Source organism: Cydia strobilella, chromosome 13 (assembly GCF_947568885.1).
Source record: "Cydia strobilella chromosome 13, ilCydStro3.1, whole genome shotgun sequence".
In the NCBI taxonomy this organism is placed as follows: domain Eukaryota; kingdom Metazoa; phylum Arthropoda; class Insecta; order Lepidoptera; family Tortricidae; genus Cydia; species Cydia strobilella.
In genome coordinates this window covers 10,070,322-10,087,040 of record NC_086053.1, presented here as the reverse complement: position 1 = coordinate 10,087,040, position 16,719 = coordinate 10,070,322, and the positions used below count along the sequence as shown (strand labels likewise).

The window sequence follows — 16,719 nt, the reverse complement described above, 5'->3', positions numbered from 1 at the left end:
GATGCAGTTATTATTATTCTTAAAAACATTGAATTATTATAGATATGTTAAACTTAATAACAAGAATTCACAAAAGGATCGTCAAACACCAAAATTGTATAAAAAAATACTAGTCTAGAAACTTTCTAGAATAAAAATCTAAATGTCAAAAAATACGGATTACCTAATATACCTATAGGTATTCATTGAATTATCAATTTCATCATTATTAACACAATAATAAATAATTTATTATTTTCAATCACAATCCCACGGTGTTTCATCATTCATGTAGTCTTGTGTGCTATAATAGGCTTTAGAGATGTTTACGTTTTACATATTTTTTAAATAAATATTAACAGATAATTCAGTGATGATATTTGGAAGTTTATTATAAAATCTTACACAGTTACCCATGAATGATTTTTTAATTTTATGGAGCCGAGTGAAGGGTACTGCAAGCTTATGCTTATTTCTAGTATTAATGTTATGTATGTCACAGTTTTTCTTAAAACTGGCAATGTTTTTATTATGTACATTGTACATACAGAATATTCTCATAAATATATTGACAGTGCACTGTCATTATGTCAACTTCCTTAAATTTATCTCTAAGTGAGTCTCTTTGGTTCATCATATAGTTTTTTTTATGGCTGAATGACATAATGCTGTATCACAAATATATGTAAAATGGAAATCTAAAAAGAGCCACTTCCCGGCCTAGGCCTGCAACTTTGTATGAAATTTCATTAAATACCTCTCGTCTAGCCGCTCCCGAGACGTGATACGTCCCAGCCTAATATGAAGAACATAATATCAATATTGCATTGCATGTTTGAGAAAAATACCGTTACACGACTATATTGTTAGAGTCTTAGACGCGTGTAAATATACCTTTTTGTACTTGTAGATGTTTTATAGGTAATTTTTGTAACTAGATTCTACTTACTCAAACAGTCCGTTGCTGGCTATCATTAAGCTGTCTAATATAGTGTGTCTATTACAGCCCTTAAAATCCTTCTTAACGACGCCGAATCGGTTTGAGCACATGACGTTTCATGCTTCGAAGTTTGCAGTCATGTCCGATCGTGGCGTTCGAGACAAAGCGAGTGAAATTCTCGCATCGTCCGATGGCTTGCAGTTACTCTTATAATATATCGAATATTTGTTTTTGCTCTTCTTTCTAAAATCGATTGGGTCCATCGATCATCATATATTTATACAATACAAAACCGTCCGTGGAATCAAATTGATTAGCATGCTTTTAAGAATTGTCTCAACACAAATGTTATGTTATTATTGACCAGGTGCTGCTCGACCTGGCGCGCATGGTGTTCGAGGAACAGAGCACCATAGAGCACATGGTGCTCAGGATACTCACGCACACGCAGAGCCTCATAAGGTGTCAACGAGTACAGGTAAGAGTCCATCATTTGATTGCAGTAGCAGACTTCTTGACATCGTGCCTTCTACCAGGGAGAATCCGTTTTTTAGGGTTCCGTACCCAAAGGGTAAAAACGGGACCCTATTACTAAGACTCCGCTGTCCGTCTGTCTGTCACTAGGCTGTATCTCATGAACCGTGATAGCTACAGTTGAAATTTTTACAGATGATGTATTTCTGTTGCCGTTATAACAACAAATACTAAAATGTACGGAACCCTCGGTGGGCGAGTCCGACTTGCACTTGTCCGGTTTTTTTTAAATAATACCCTTCTCAGTTTATATTTTAAGATTTATATTTACTAGCCTTAGTCTATGTAATTAATTGTTTAAAAACACAGAAATATCTTAAAAATCGAATAACCCTTATTAAAAACAGACTTTACCGGTTTTTCCGACCCCCGCTTTTCACCAACTCTAATAAAACTTTATGCATCCAGTTTTCAAGTTTGAACGTGACGGACATAAAATTGACTAACAGGTGAAACATTTTACGAGATAAATGTTTCCATAGTATGCCTGGTCTGGCTCTGTAATTAGTAGCCGAGTAGCCGCCCCGGGGCAGACCCTTTTCCTGAATGAAAACAATCCCATGTAGCATTGCGAAATAAAAGGCTTGTACCTATACATAAATTATGTAGGTATGTGACATAATTAAATAAAAACGGATTTGCGTATTTGGAATACGGATTTCATATTATAAAAAGAAACAGTTTTTAATTGCTCTTTGTAAGGTGTCCATGTAATGTTTTATTACTAATGTTTTATTGTTTTTGTTTGTAACTTTTCTACATATGTATGAATAAAGCGGCATCAGTAGAAGAACTGTACACGGAAAAGTCCACTTGAATTAAATGAATTTTATTAAAACTGTTTTCATCAAACTATTAGAGGAATACTTGTTCGAAACAAATTAATACAACCACTTTTTTACGTTTAACCTCTGCCTATACATTCGCAGTCATAATTCCGGCCAATTCTATTATTTCACCTAAAACACTACGAGCCCCGATGCAAATTAGTTAGTCTAGTTCCACACAACAATTTTGTTTATTCTAATAAATTTTACACGTGAAGATAAAATGACCCAGTAATGGGAACCGTAATAGTAATGTTTAATCCAGTTTATTTTGATCGTATAATAAAATTGCATGAGACTCTTATTGTTAAAAAAATGTACTTTTCATAAACGTTCTCCAATAGTAGATTGTGTCACAAGGGATCAAAATGCCATATTTACGGCGAGGGCGTACAATTGAATCCTAAACGAAGCGAAGGATTCTATAATAGAATCCTGAGCGTAGCGAGGGATTCTAACATAGAATCCTGAGCGTAGTGAGGGATTCAAGTGTTAACGCCCAAGGTGAAAATAATTTTGCTACCATGTGACACATACTGCTTTTCACATCAACTATGAGGAAAACACATACATATATTAGTATTTTCTTTATTTATTATTTTTCTCATGTTAGGTTTTTTATAATATGCATATAAAAGTAAAATATAAAAACACTTACAAAACAATACAAAATACATATAAACAAATTATAAAAAACCTAACCTAGGGTGCCGCCAGCAGCGGGGCAGGGCCCAAGCTGCCGGTGGTCAGGGCCGCAGAGAGAGGAACCGGCGGACTATCCGCGCCGTGTCCAAGATCACCGCCTTCTGCATCTGACCCTTGATCCAACCACCTAGCGAGAGTCTCTCAAGGTGTTGGTCGAGACTCTTCGCTATGAGACCGTTCGCTGAAACGAAAATAATGTATTTTTATTATTATACATATATTAGGTTTCAAAACATTATTATTTTAAGCAAAGATTGATACGGACAAAGTGCCAAAAATATGTATACACGACCTTTGTATAGGTACATACTTCTGGCACTTTGTCCGTATCGATATTTTCAGACGTGACTGTACTGACAAATTAAAAGTACCTACAGCACATAATTATGTACCTAATATCTTTTCAAAGAGCAGCAAACAACTAAAATGATACAATGAAAATCAAGTACATTATTTTTGTAGAATTATCTGGGAAGTTGGTAACAAATTAGCTCTTACCCCTTTGAACCAAATCTTCGGAAGAACACTGATATCACTTATATTTATTATTATAAAGTTATTGATTTAAACTAAGTATTTACAAATGTATACTTGTGTATACATTTGTAAATACTTGTTGTATTGTTAATATTTGTTGTATTGTTACAGAACCGCATAATTATGCTTTGTGAAATATTTGTACAAAACTTTTTAAATTGCATAGACAAGTATGGCTGCGTTTAAGGAGACCTAAAACTTCAAAATAAAAATTAAATTATTAAACTAATGTTTTTTACGTTTCTTTGTAAATATTACGCTAATTAATTAATTTACTTAATTTAAATATGCTATTTATTAATTTAAAATATGCTAATTACATTTATTGTTTACAATTACAACAAAATATTATTTAATTTAGAAAATTGTATGCACGTAATCGATTATAAAGAAATTGTAATCGATTATATGCATACTAATTTCATATGTCTTTGTGTCAATATTTCATACTGGCAACAAAATGTCCTTGCACAGAAAAGTGCCACTTTGATCCCTCCTAGCAGGGAAGAAAAGTTTCCTTTTCGAATAGGTGATGTGAAAATCATATTGTCCTCTCCTATAGCACTGCTGCATGTATGGACTCGAAACAAAATTGTCAGTACATTGGTAGAGCCGTGTTGCTTTCCCTAGTAATAGCCCTTTTCACATCTGTTATATTCCTACCCGTCAAATAAAAAATAAAAAATCGTTATTTTTTTTCTTTTAGTACAAACGGTATTTCTTGTATTTGGATTTAGTTATTGGATAATATTACTATATAGAATTAAACTACATTAGCATTAGCATTAAATGTTAGTGATTTTTAAACTTCAACATTATTTTTGTACAAACGCGAGAACCTCAAAAAATGGTCTGACTAGACGAAAACATATGCATCGGGGCTCGTACATAATAGATTAATAAATAATTGAGACCGGAAAATAAAGGACCAAAATGGTGAATATTGAACAGCTTTTACTAACAGCTTTTTTTTTAGTTGCTATATTTTTCTCCATGTCCTATGGTTCAAAATTAATAGTACATTTCGATGCTAGTGCGGAAATCATGTCGTTACTTCACGAGTACCGAGATATCTTGGCACGAGCCGTAGGCGAGTGGCAAGACTCGGGACGAGTGAAGAATGACATTTCCGCACGTTTATCGAACGACGTTTTTTAATACAGTTGCGAAAAAATAAGAAAAACAACAAGAAATTCGAAACTTTTATATTATTAATTCTGTGACATCATTGACATTGACATTATGAAGAGGTGTTTTTTTGCTTTTATTCGACTAGAATGGATTTTGTTATTATTATTGAACCCACTTCAATGAAAGGTTTTTTTTTTCAAATGTATGTTCTATAAGACAGAAACAATTGTAAATATAAAACATTGTACTATTATTACCTAAATATCGTTATTTACGATTATTTGTGTATCTTATATGTATAAAAACAATATCGAATGTTGCCTTTGGAAACTTAAAACATTCTTGCAGTAAGAAAAAAAATGCCTCTTCTTTGACAGGTGTTCCGTTCCATTCAGACAACTTATTAAGAACGGTTTTTCAACATAAAAAAATAAACGTGTTATAATACATATAATGATGAAGAGGTAAGTAATAAAATATGAAATATGCATATTTTTCGTATTCTTACATTAACAGTAGGTTTTTATATTGATTACGACGTTTAAAGGAAACTAATATTAACACTCATCAATAAGTAGAAGTAGTCATGAATTGGAACAAGTATAAATTTAAAAAAAAATGGAAAAGTAAAAAGCACTAGTTCGCGAAAACCAACTTTCCGCACGCTAAACAGCCACGAAAAGTAGCACTTTTTGAGCAACTGTATTAAAAACTATATTTCGACGCTTGTCACTTAAATAAATACTCTGATACAAAATCGCTCTATGCAACCTAATTTTATTGTGAGCATGTGCTGTCAGCTCTGTTACTTTGTAAATCAGAAGTCCGCACCCGGATTAGGTTACGCCATAACTCTCCCCTGTCCTTGACTTTTTCGACGCAAACATATTCTTTTCGGTATTTAAATTAGCATAAACATTATTCTTCCTACACGTTTTATGCAAACGCTAATTTGGAACGTCGACGCCATCCGTGGATTTAAAAACGTAATCTCACTTTAACTCCCGGTGGGTGTGGTTCCCAAGATATAAAATTCTAAAGTGCAGACAAAATTGCTTATATGCAGTATTAATACAATTAATTGGCGTGTCAAAAAACACATTAAAGGATGACTCACGTTAGACCGGGCCGTGACCGGGCCGGAGCTTCCGTTGCTTCGTTTCCTATGGAAAGCATCACGTGATCACCAGTCATGTCATAGAAAAATAAGCGCCGGAAGCTCCGAAGGTCTAACGTGAGTCATCCTTAAGTTTATGTGGCCAAGAAATACCCCCACAATATCCAAATATCATCCTCATCAGTATTCATGATCAGTTTTACTCGTTTATCCAAAAATCTTCACAGTTTTGTACACTTGCTGCTAATGCAGCCTGACAAGTATTCAAAATTCCCGACGTCAGGAAAAAATCCGCTGTCTCTTGGAGTTATTCTTAATTAGAGCGCTTATTTTGTCAAAAGCATTAAATTTAACAGTCAAAATGGACACAGGAAATGCGAGTTTTTCAGGGGTTTTATGCACGTGCTTGAAAGAAAGAAATACGGAAAAATATTTATACCTGACAAGTTTTAATAGTGAGACAATAAAGAATCTTACAAATATCAAAACAGCCATGCATTTTTATTGTAATCTTATATAATGCCAATTCTATTTAATATTATATAATGCCAATGATCCAGATGCATGATTAATGTTATGTTTTTTATCGTAATAATAGAGTAGTAATACCAAAAGATTCGTACCGACTACCGCGAGTTTATTATCTTATACCTTTAAACGAGCAATCGTCATATCAGCCGAAAGATGTCCACTGCTGGCCCAATTCTTTCAGGGATCTCGGATACAGCTCTAGCGATTTCGATGAAATTTGCTATATGGGGGTTTTCGGGGGCGAAAAATCGATCTAGCTAGGTCTTATCTCTGGGAAAACGCGCATATTTGAGTTTTTATATGTTTTCCGAGCAAAGCTCGGTCTCCCAGATATTTCTTGAATTAACACGGCACATTTTCTTTTATAATGTGTGTTCAGATTGCTAAACATTTCAGAACAGTAGAACGTTAATTAAAAGGTACATTTTCGTTGAAAGCGTTGAAGTGAATACGTAAATACAGAGAGATTGCTTGTTATTATGTATTAGGGGTACACATTTCATTTCACATTTGTGGATGTCGCGGCACCATTAACGGGGCGGTGGTTTAGAGACGAGAAATTCGTTCCGGTGTCTAAAAATCACCGTGACTTAGTTACTGACAGTGCCGGATTAAGCCAGCGCGGGGCCTGTAGCAAATTTTATCAAGGGGCCCTTAGACTGTTTTATTTAGGTTAGGTACTTATCGAGTTTATGGTATGAAATAAAACAAAATTGTTACAAACAAACTTTTCTTGATTGAACTTGGGCAAATTTATAAATAATGCTGTTGATAAAAACCGTATCGTTAATTATGGGGCGTAAACCTGGTCTAACTATTTACATGTGTATTATTTTGTATTACTATGTTCTTAGGGTATGATCTGAGGGTATTTTTACGCCATATCTGATATAAGAAGGTTTTACATTTTTTTATTTTAGGGACATTATGAAGCTTTCAATATTGTCTAGCAAATATAATTTGGCCAAGCCTATCCAGCTGAATTTGAGACTATTTCACCGACTCCTTGGTACGATTTATAGAAACACAAGGTTAATATGAGCATCCACAGAATAAATGTGGTGATTTTTTATTTTTACATAAAAACGACATTTTACGCAACATTTTGGATTCCCGTCAATTTCTGACCCAAGAGGAACGAGGGAGACAGCTAAAATAATCTACCAAAAACCAAAGCCTAACGGACATTCATGGCGTTGAACCACGACAAGAGCAGGTCGATAGAAACACTCCATGATAGTTATATTGGATATCAAAATCGGAGTTGTCGTAACAAACATGCCATATTCTATAAAAGGCCACCATGCACAGGTCTATTACTTTTTTTTTACTAAAAGAAATTGTTACACTATGCCCAGATGTTTCGCTTTACGAATCATGTGTAATTGCTGTTTACATAGTACGGTTTTTTTGGCTAATATCGTCTTGTTCGTAAACCGTATTTTTTTTGGTTAGTATTTGTCCAAAATCGTTATTGTTACCGTGTTATATCCTTTACTTTACGTGTAACTCCCAGGACGAATGTTAATGTGTACCTTATTAAAGCACTAATTAAACACATGTGTAATTTTTAAATAAAAATATGGTACCAAAAAAAAGCGGCTAAGTAAAGTTGTACCCATAATTAACGATACGGTCTTTATCGATTTCTCGAAGTAAATCATGTTCAATATTCATTAAAGTGAGGTGATCAAGACGTTGTTGGCTCATCAGGTTCCTCAATTAATTATAACACATTTTAATGTTAGGGAAATATTAGGGAATTCCCCGTTTTGTTTAGCAGTATTGCCAACTTGCGTGTAGTGCGGTGCGAAACATTATTTTTGGTATGACCAGCAGATAGAAAAATAAAATTATAGTTGATCACTTTGATGCAAATATTTTCTTCTTAGTAATTGTGACTAAATCTAATATATAAATAATACCTACTTTTTTATGGTCAGAAAACGTTGTTGCGCGGGGCCCGTAGCATTTGCTACTCTTGCTTCGTGGCTAATCCGGCACTGAGTACTGACAACGATATTTGTTACTCTCCATGACGTTTAACACTCCGTGTCACAAAGATACCTCTATATTGACGGAATTACGCGCCTAAACTAACAAAAAAAAATAGAAATAGTAATAGGGACCAAGACGTGAAAGTAATTTTGTAGAGATTTCAAATTCTTATGTGACGAGTCACAGTTCTTCTTGATAACAGATCACTGTTAATTTTTCATTGTTACTTTACGTCATTAATCCTTCATCACCCTCTTTTTCGCTCTGGTAGTTACCACAATACGTTTGTTTTCGAAACGTCGTTGTCGGTGTAATTATTTCAACTATTAAGGGAATGTGGCTTATTCCACTTTTAGCTCCGAGGGTGCGAATGTATATTAAATATCTTATTCTGTTTCCACGAAACGCTCAATAACTGCCTCTGAATGGAATGCAATGTTATTTCGCAGAGACATCTGCCATATACATATTTTTTTATGAATACATAATTTCAATAGGTATTGGAGACTATGCTGGATACATATAAACAGCGAAACCTTAACCGTCTTGAAAAATTTAAGTCTCCGATTTCCTCTGTAGAATACCGATACCGGCGGATCCCGACTCAAAGGCGGAGATATAAATTTCTGTTGTGGATTGAAATTGAAACCTATACTTAAGTATCGAGAGTCCCAAATACCTAGACCGCATTTATTTGGTTTTGCATACAAATCGTAGTGTGAGTTTGTTATTACATTTCTCCTGTATTGATGCATTTTTATATTTTCCGTGTGATATCGTGATGTAAGTACCTACTCAACTGCCCGTGATTCGCACCGAAAGCACGGAGACATTTTTAGTTAGCGTTTCGCGATATGGAATATAACTCGTGAATGATGATTGTTTCTCAACAATAATCAACGAACCAATGTAGAAAATTACTTAAAAATCGTTCTGGTTACTATTTAATTGACATAGAATCAAGCTTTAAATATTTTAGGGGCAATAAATGTATTTCATGGAATATAACTCGTGAATGATGATTGTTTCTCAACAATAATCAACGAACCAATGTAGAAAATTACTTAGAAATCGTTCTGGTTACTATTTAATTGACATAGAATCAAGCTTTAAATATTTTAGGGGCAATAAATGTATTTCAGTAAGAGTTACTAAGTAAACATGGAGTTAGTTTGAACTTCTTTTGTCATCTTTCTCTATTCTTGGTTTGTCAAATTCGTGAGTAATGTAAATGTTTGAATACTTGAAAGTGTTTACATAGTTTAAATAGTACAGTATTCAACTTTGTTGTGTATTTTACCGACTCTCAAAAAAGGTCGAAAATACAACGCGTTTATATGCGCATATCTATATCATATGTAGTACCCCTGGTAGGTACAAAATTTAAAGCTAATTATAGTTTTAAACTGTAAATTATTTTTCAAATTAACCCTTAAATTTGCAAGCGCCGATATTATTTAATATTATTTGTTTTAGGTAGTGTTAAAAAGAATACCCAAAACAAGACTGAGTCATTGAATAATAAAAACTATGTTTTAACATAAACGTACGTAGTGTCTTTCTCTCCAGCTAATTTACCATGCTATGTTGCTTCTACTTGGCTTATCTTTACGAATTATCACCAAACCCCTCATTGGCTATGACGGACGCAGTCTTATAGAGCAGGCGCCTTCTGTCGCATATGTATGCTGCATGTAACTGACAATAGTACGACGACCGGTCTGGCCTAGTGGATAGTGACCCTGCCTGTGAAGCCGATGGTCCTGGGTTCGAATCCCGGTAAGGGCATTTATTTGTGTGATGAGCACAGATATTTGTTCCTGAGTCATGGGTGTTTTCTATGTATTTAAGTATTTATATATTATATAGATCGTTGTCTGAATACCCATAACACAAGCCTCCTTGGGCTTACCGTGGGACTTAGTCAATCTGTGTAAGAATGTCCTATAATAGTTATTTATTTATTTATTTAATAGTCGAGATGTAGTAAACAATCCTTTGTCGTCGTATTTGTCATGCTGCTTTTTGTACTGAGACTGACTGAAATAGCATAACGTACGTTCGTGCGTTTCCGTGAAAATACGAAGATTTTACAGTCGTAAGTGGCATATGTGAACGTTACAATTACAGCTCTTTTTGATTAGAGAAAGTTGAGTGGAGTAACATTTAAAAGTTTCCCTTTTATATTGATCATTGAATACTGTAACAACTCATAGTATCAAAATATTATAAAACCCATAAAAAATAAATTTACTGAATATTACTTAAAAGACACGAAACATTACAGCTAAAATGATACGGAAAAAATATTTGGCATAAAACTCCCAAGTTCATTCATCATCGATAACGAGTTATCTCGGAGTACGCGGGAAGTGGAGAAGTATCGTACGTCTTATTCATTTGGCAGCCATCGGTCAGGCGCGACTTTGGGAAAATGCCGACAGGGAAAAATTTGAAAAATTCATCTTAAATTCAGTTTATGGAATTTAACTGTCTTTGAATAAAATGTACCTAGGTAGGTAGGTGTAGGTAGGTAGGATCGTTTTGGTGGTGCAGTGGAGTCGTTGTTATTATGTACCTACTTACTTCTGATGATTGATTGACGAATTGAAGTTCAAGATATGTAACATTTCGTATAAAAAAATGGTAAGTGTGTTTTTCTACGCTCTTTATCTGTTTATTTTCATATCATCATCATTATATCGGCCCTTTATCGCTGCTGCACTGCTGAGCATTTAGACGTAATTAAATATTAAGGTGGCCGAAAATCTCAACTTTCTGACCATGGGGCTTTAAATTCAGGGCTCGATTCTACTCGCTAAACTGAGCTACTTTTATTAAGGGACCAACCCCGAGATCGCGAAAAAAACTTGGCTTTTTCATACATTTTGGCTGATCACACGTCAACGTTTTCTATGGAAAAGCAAAAAAAAAATTCGCGATATTAGGGTTGGTCCCATAATAAAAGTAGCTCAATTTAGCGAGTAGAATCGAGCTCTGAATTTAAAGCCCCATGGTCAGAGACATACTGTATAACTATTGCCCTCTATTGTCTGGGTCTGAATGGTTGAACTGGCCCCTGGTTATTAGAAATTTAGAATCGATAGTTTGTAGCGTTTATCTGCATATCAACTTTACCTTTATCGAGTTAATATCTATACAAACTGGTTTTATTTTATAAAATGTAGCATTCGGTACCTATTGGATTAGTGATTGAACAATGACCAGAGAAGTTAAATTATCTAACAATACAACTGGTCCAAAACTATGATGCCAAATTTTTTTAAGAATAATTTTCTTACACAAATATCATAAAAATTAAAACTACATAACTATTATTTAACTCAGGGGTTTCCAATCTTTTTCAGTTCGTGGCGCATTTGCAAGTTTAAGTATTGAATCTAACCTAACCTATTAGCTAGGATATTCGAAATAGATAAGGTACATGGTGAGGAGGATTTAGGACACAGTTTGGAAACCCCTGATTCAACTAAAACAAAACGTGTTTCCTTTAAAATATTCTCCTTTAGCCAAAGCTAATTATCAGCTGTATCAAAATACTCAAACAATAGTCCGTTTAAAAAAAAATATCAACGTATTTTTCGGCCACTCTGTATTAGATTAAGTTAAACCTTAATAAAATAATTAATTGCATAACCAACTTATTTTTTTTTAACTATCGGCATTGTAATACGCGTAGTTCAAGCACACACATCACCTTATTAGGCCTTAATAAACAATTACGACATTTACGACTCAGGTAGCCAAATTAAAGTGTGAAGGGCCGGAGGTGCTAAAAGGGCGCCGCCGTAAGCTCAAATAACAATAGAAAACGATCGGCTTTAGCGCGACCCGACACCCTTGGGATGCTCTCAACAGACTCCGGCCACATTGTAGTTATCTTGCGAAAACATGTCCTTACCTTCTAATGCTGCGCCTTGGGGGTTACAGACTGGGGCTGAATTACGGAATGAGCGAATAATTGGATGGAAAACCTGTTTGTGTATATGGTCGCTAGCGCTAATTCGTATATAACAAAATCATTAACTGGTCTTGGCATGACAGTTTCTGTTTGGTGGAATTTGTTATGTATGCAGTCTCTATAGCATGAAAATTTAACTCATTGTATTAAAATTTGCGATGTATCGTCATTCATACGCAACGATAGGTATTCCCTACTTTATGAGCGCAAGACAATAGAGCAAATTGAGTGTTTTATTTACATTATAATATGTGTACATAGTCGCAGAATACAAGCCCTGAATTTAAGATTCTTGGCGTTGAAGGAGAAAATGTTTGTCTTTTTTGTTTACCGTGGAATCTTTTTTCCTTCTATTAGTGGCATCAGCAGGTAGTATTTTATATATCCTATATATAATATATATAGTATATGTTATAGTATTTAGATCGAAAAACAACCGATCCAAATGGGCAGTTAGTTACCTACCTACTTTATTTTTAAAAATCTGTTCTCTTTTTCAAATGCGCGCGTGAATTGGTAACAAACAAATACATAATTCAAAGCTGATTATATAGTAGCTTGTTAGTGTAATAACACAAAAGTGATTAAACGCACCTCTTTGTGAGCAGTTTTACGCGTAATACGCCTAGCAAATTAAACTAAATTTGCGGGTACCTTTCCGTCAGAAAAAGTAACGCAAACACGTGAATGGGTGCCAACTGCCGCGTGTTAGTTAAATTTATCACTAAGGCCCACTTGCACCATCCCACTAACCCGGGTTTAAGCGGTTAAACCGTTAACCGAATGTCAAATTGTACTGATAACCATGGCAACTCCAGGTTTAACCTTTGGAATGGTGCAAGTGGGCCTTCATTTGTCCAATCACTGCCTTTGATGCATGTCAAATTAATGAATTGAGAGAAAAAAAAATCACGCGCCTCGACCAATCACATATGAAAACTAATTTATAGAATGAAGGAAATATATTTTGGTGTTAACGGACTTATAAACTGACGCGATATAAGTGATATTTATTACTGTAGGTTGTTAAGAGATGAATTATATCTACTCTTCATAAACATTACACTTATTTTAAATCAGTTAGATAATTACTAATATAGTATTTTTAGTAAAATATGTCGACGGATATATTCGTAAGAAAATACGAAAGTGTGTGAAATTAATTTTATAGATAATAAGACCCAACGATGGCCGCAAAAATGTCTGACACGATCTTATTTGTAGAGCCATAAGAGCGTGTCACTGTTCGGTAAACGGGGGACGCTGGTTCGATTCCAGCTCTGGACATTGGAAGCTTTGGTCATGTTTTCCTTCGTATATGACATTTATTTTAGTTAAGCGTGTCACTTATTTTTGCGGTCTTAGAAGAGTAACATATTATTGCAGGTGACTGTACTTAGCATCTATGTCGAGCCAGTCTCGAGGGTTAATATTTTATTGGATCATTTCCAAGCAAAACTCGATCATCGCGAACGGGAACAATATGTATAAGGAGACGCGAGAGTCCCTGGAAGTTTGTTCTTGCGAATGTGAAAGCGGTAACAAATTTACCCTGTGAAGTGTAATAAGTGTTAACAGATGAATAAATTCCAAAAGTTAGATGGTTAATTATGGTTAACACACAACTCATGTTCTTGGGGAAGTATTCACCATCTATCTTTCATCGCCTTATGGCATGAGAAGATGGATGATGGATTAGTTATTTGTGTTACATGGGGGCAAAGTTGTTGTTTAACCTCTCGAACTAATATTGGTACTCGAGCAAGCGAAAGATTCCAAAATTGAACCACGAGCACAGCGAGTGGTTCGAAAAATGGAATCTTGAGCGTTGCGAGGGTTTCAAGGCATGAAGGTTAAACAAACAAACAAACGATTCAAAATGAATGTTATTAAATATTTATCATTCAAAATCATCATGCCAACATAAGAAAACAACTCAAAATTAATTTGCCATTGATTAATTATAACATGTGGATAAAATGCAGCTGGTAATTTATTAATTAAATTTGACTGACTATCTATAGTTCAAGTATTGAAAATAAATTCATCAAATGCAACTTTCTTATCAGTTTTCAAACAATCAAGAGAGCGTTTACCAGCTGATGTGGTGAAAAATTATTTACATACTTTATGTGTATTGTACACAGAACACAGTTCATGTAAACTTTGAGACTGGACTCCTAAGAGTAGTTAAGGTACGACAGAGAAGAGGCGTAAATCACTGGAGATTTGTAAAAAAAAAAGTCAAATAATTATCTTTAGTACATGTACAATATATGTGACTCACGCTAAAATTGATTGGCTAGAAGAAAAAATAAATATTGACGAAAATTCATCTTTTTAGGGTTCCTTACCCAAATGGTAAAAACGGGACCCTATTACTAAGACTCCGCTGTCCGTCTGACCGTCCGTCTGTCCGTCTGTCTGTCACCAGTAAATTTTCTGTATCTCATGAACCGTGATAGCTAGACAGTTGAAATTTTCACAGATGATGTATTTCTGTTGCCGCTATAACAACAAATACTAAAAACAGAATAATATAAATATTTAAATGGGGCTCCCATACAACAAACGTGATTTTTTTGCTGTTTTTTCCGTAATGGTACGGAACCCTTCGTGCACGAGTCCGACTTGCACTTGGCCGGTTTTTTCTTTACTCAAAACTATGAAGTTTGGGGGCTGAAATTTTGTATTTTGATTACTAGCCACATCACTCGTAAAAATTACAAGCCCAAACACGGTGGGGGCACAGAATCACTTAACTTATCCTGGCACGGCCTTTAAGGAACTTAAAACGATTGCGGTGATTTCGTATAATTTATAATTCACATCAAAAATACCTCCGAGTAAACACTCAGTAATTGAGTTTCAAATTTCAGCCCAAAAATTTTCAATTTATAAGAATTTCAGACCGCATTGTATTTTACAACAATAAGAAAAAAGCTCGGGCGAAATCCCGCTTTTGTAAATTTTCTGTAAAAGGGCTTTTATAAATAAATACCACGTAGCGCCTAAGTTAATTACTTCCCGCAACAATACAGTTAACAATAAAATCTGCATTTATATCGAGTCGCAAAATGAAATTAAATCGAATGGTTGACCCATGTAAAGCTGGTCCGAAATGAACCCAAAATTAACACTGTTTGCTAGCATAACAACGTCCAATTTTAACTCTCATGCGGTCACCGGGAGTAATAGATAGTTAATGGTTTCAGACAAATTGGGGAACAGTTTGTCGACCTACAGGTAATTTTAGATGTCCTCGTTGAACAATGTCACGATTTTACCGTTTATATTACTACCTAGGCATTTTCCACGTAAAGCGTGTTTGTTTCTAATGCATTCAAGTTTTGTTATGTCTTGGTATTTTCCAACAGAGACACAACAAAATAATTTGAGGTTAATGTAAGTTTCCCTTGAATCCCGTGATACAACTAGCCGCACGGTGAATCTATTATAAAATAAACAACCCTCAGATTACATTTTAGTGTTCTGAGAAACTAAAAATATCGTAAAATTGAAAGAATACTACAATTTTATTCGTTTAAACGTATTACCGGCTTCCAATCCGCGCAAGCTGTCGCGCCGGCGTTACTCATAACGATGTGTCCACGTGTGCACTTTGCACTCTCATATATTTGTTCCTTTTATTTATTTTGTAGAGTTATTGCTTTAAACACGTGATAGAGTGCTAGGAGCCTAGTCAAGTTGACAAGCGCCAATCGAAAAGTTAAAATCTGTATGAAGCGTGCAACGAAAAGGGACGTGATCGGTTCCTTTTCATACAATATTTAAGTTTAGTTTGGCGTTTTCTATAAAGGATTGGCACATCTAGCCACGTCTAGACAGAACTATCTGACAAAACATTTGTCAAACAGACTTTCTGATCAAAACATTTAATTAGCGTCAGTCTGTGTCAGCGTCAATTTCGCTATACAGATTGTACTAACTCCACCTTTATAAATTAAAGTGTAAATAAGAAACAGGCAATAAGTGTCCGAGAAAGGGGAAAATAGTACCAATTACTTTACTATAATAGATCTTTAATTGTTCTTTTGGACACAGCGAGGTTTCAAGAGTTCAAGTATCCGTTGACGAAGGTCACCTGAAAGCTCCACCACCTCTGACTAACGTCACTAAGTTTTATGTTGTACAGTCAATGGCATAAATATATATACATTCCCAAAAGTATGTGTACACTCACACCTTACACAATAAAGTCGTGTTTACATATTTTTGGCCCATTTGTCTGGATCGATATTTTTTCGTCCTTGTCTATGCACACGTTAATATTTAGAACACATAAAATAAGTCAACTCTTTCATACTATGCAAATTAAAATACTTATCGTGAAGGCAAACTCTTTATAGTCATTATTATTAGTAGCATTTTAAATGATTTTAAATTTTATTCGTAAACATCAATGATAAAGTTTACA

At 34.7% G+C, this 16,719-nt stretch overlaps 1 protein-coding gene and 1 long non-coding RNA gene across 10 annotated transcripts in view; one reads left to right on the top strand and one right to left on the bottom strand.

The window, feature by feature from the left end:
* The window catches only part of LOC134746706 (uncharacterized), a 218,324-nt gene that overhangs the window by 28,422 nt on the left and 173,183 nt on the right, over positions 1 to 16,719 (bottom strand). The window lies entirely within an intron of this gene.
* Positions 1 to 16,719, top strand: part of LOC134746637 (dual 3',5'-cyclic-AMP and -GMP phosphodiesterase 11-like) — a 220,759-nt gene that overhangs the window by 179,358 nt on the left and 24,682 nt on the right. For all 9 annotated transcript variants that reach the window (XM_063681094.1, XM_063681091.1, XM_063681092.1 and 6 more), the window contains exon 10: positions 1,287 to 1,397. In XM_063681094.1, coding sequence (XP_063537164.1) covers positions 1,287 to 1,397 — 111 coding nt within the window. The remainder of the gene's footprint in view (positions 1 to 1,286; positions 1,398 to 16,719) is intronic.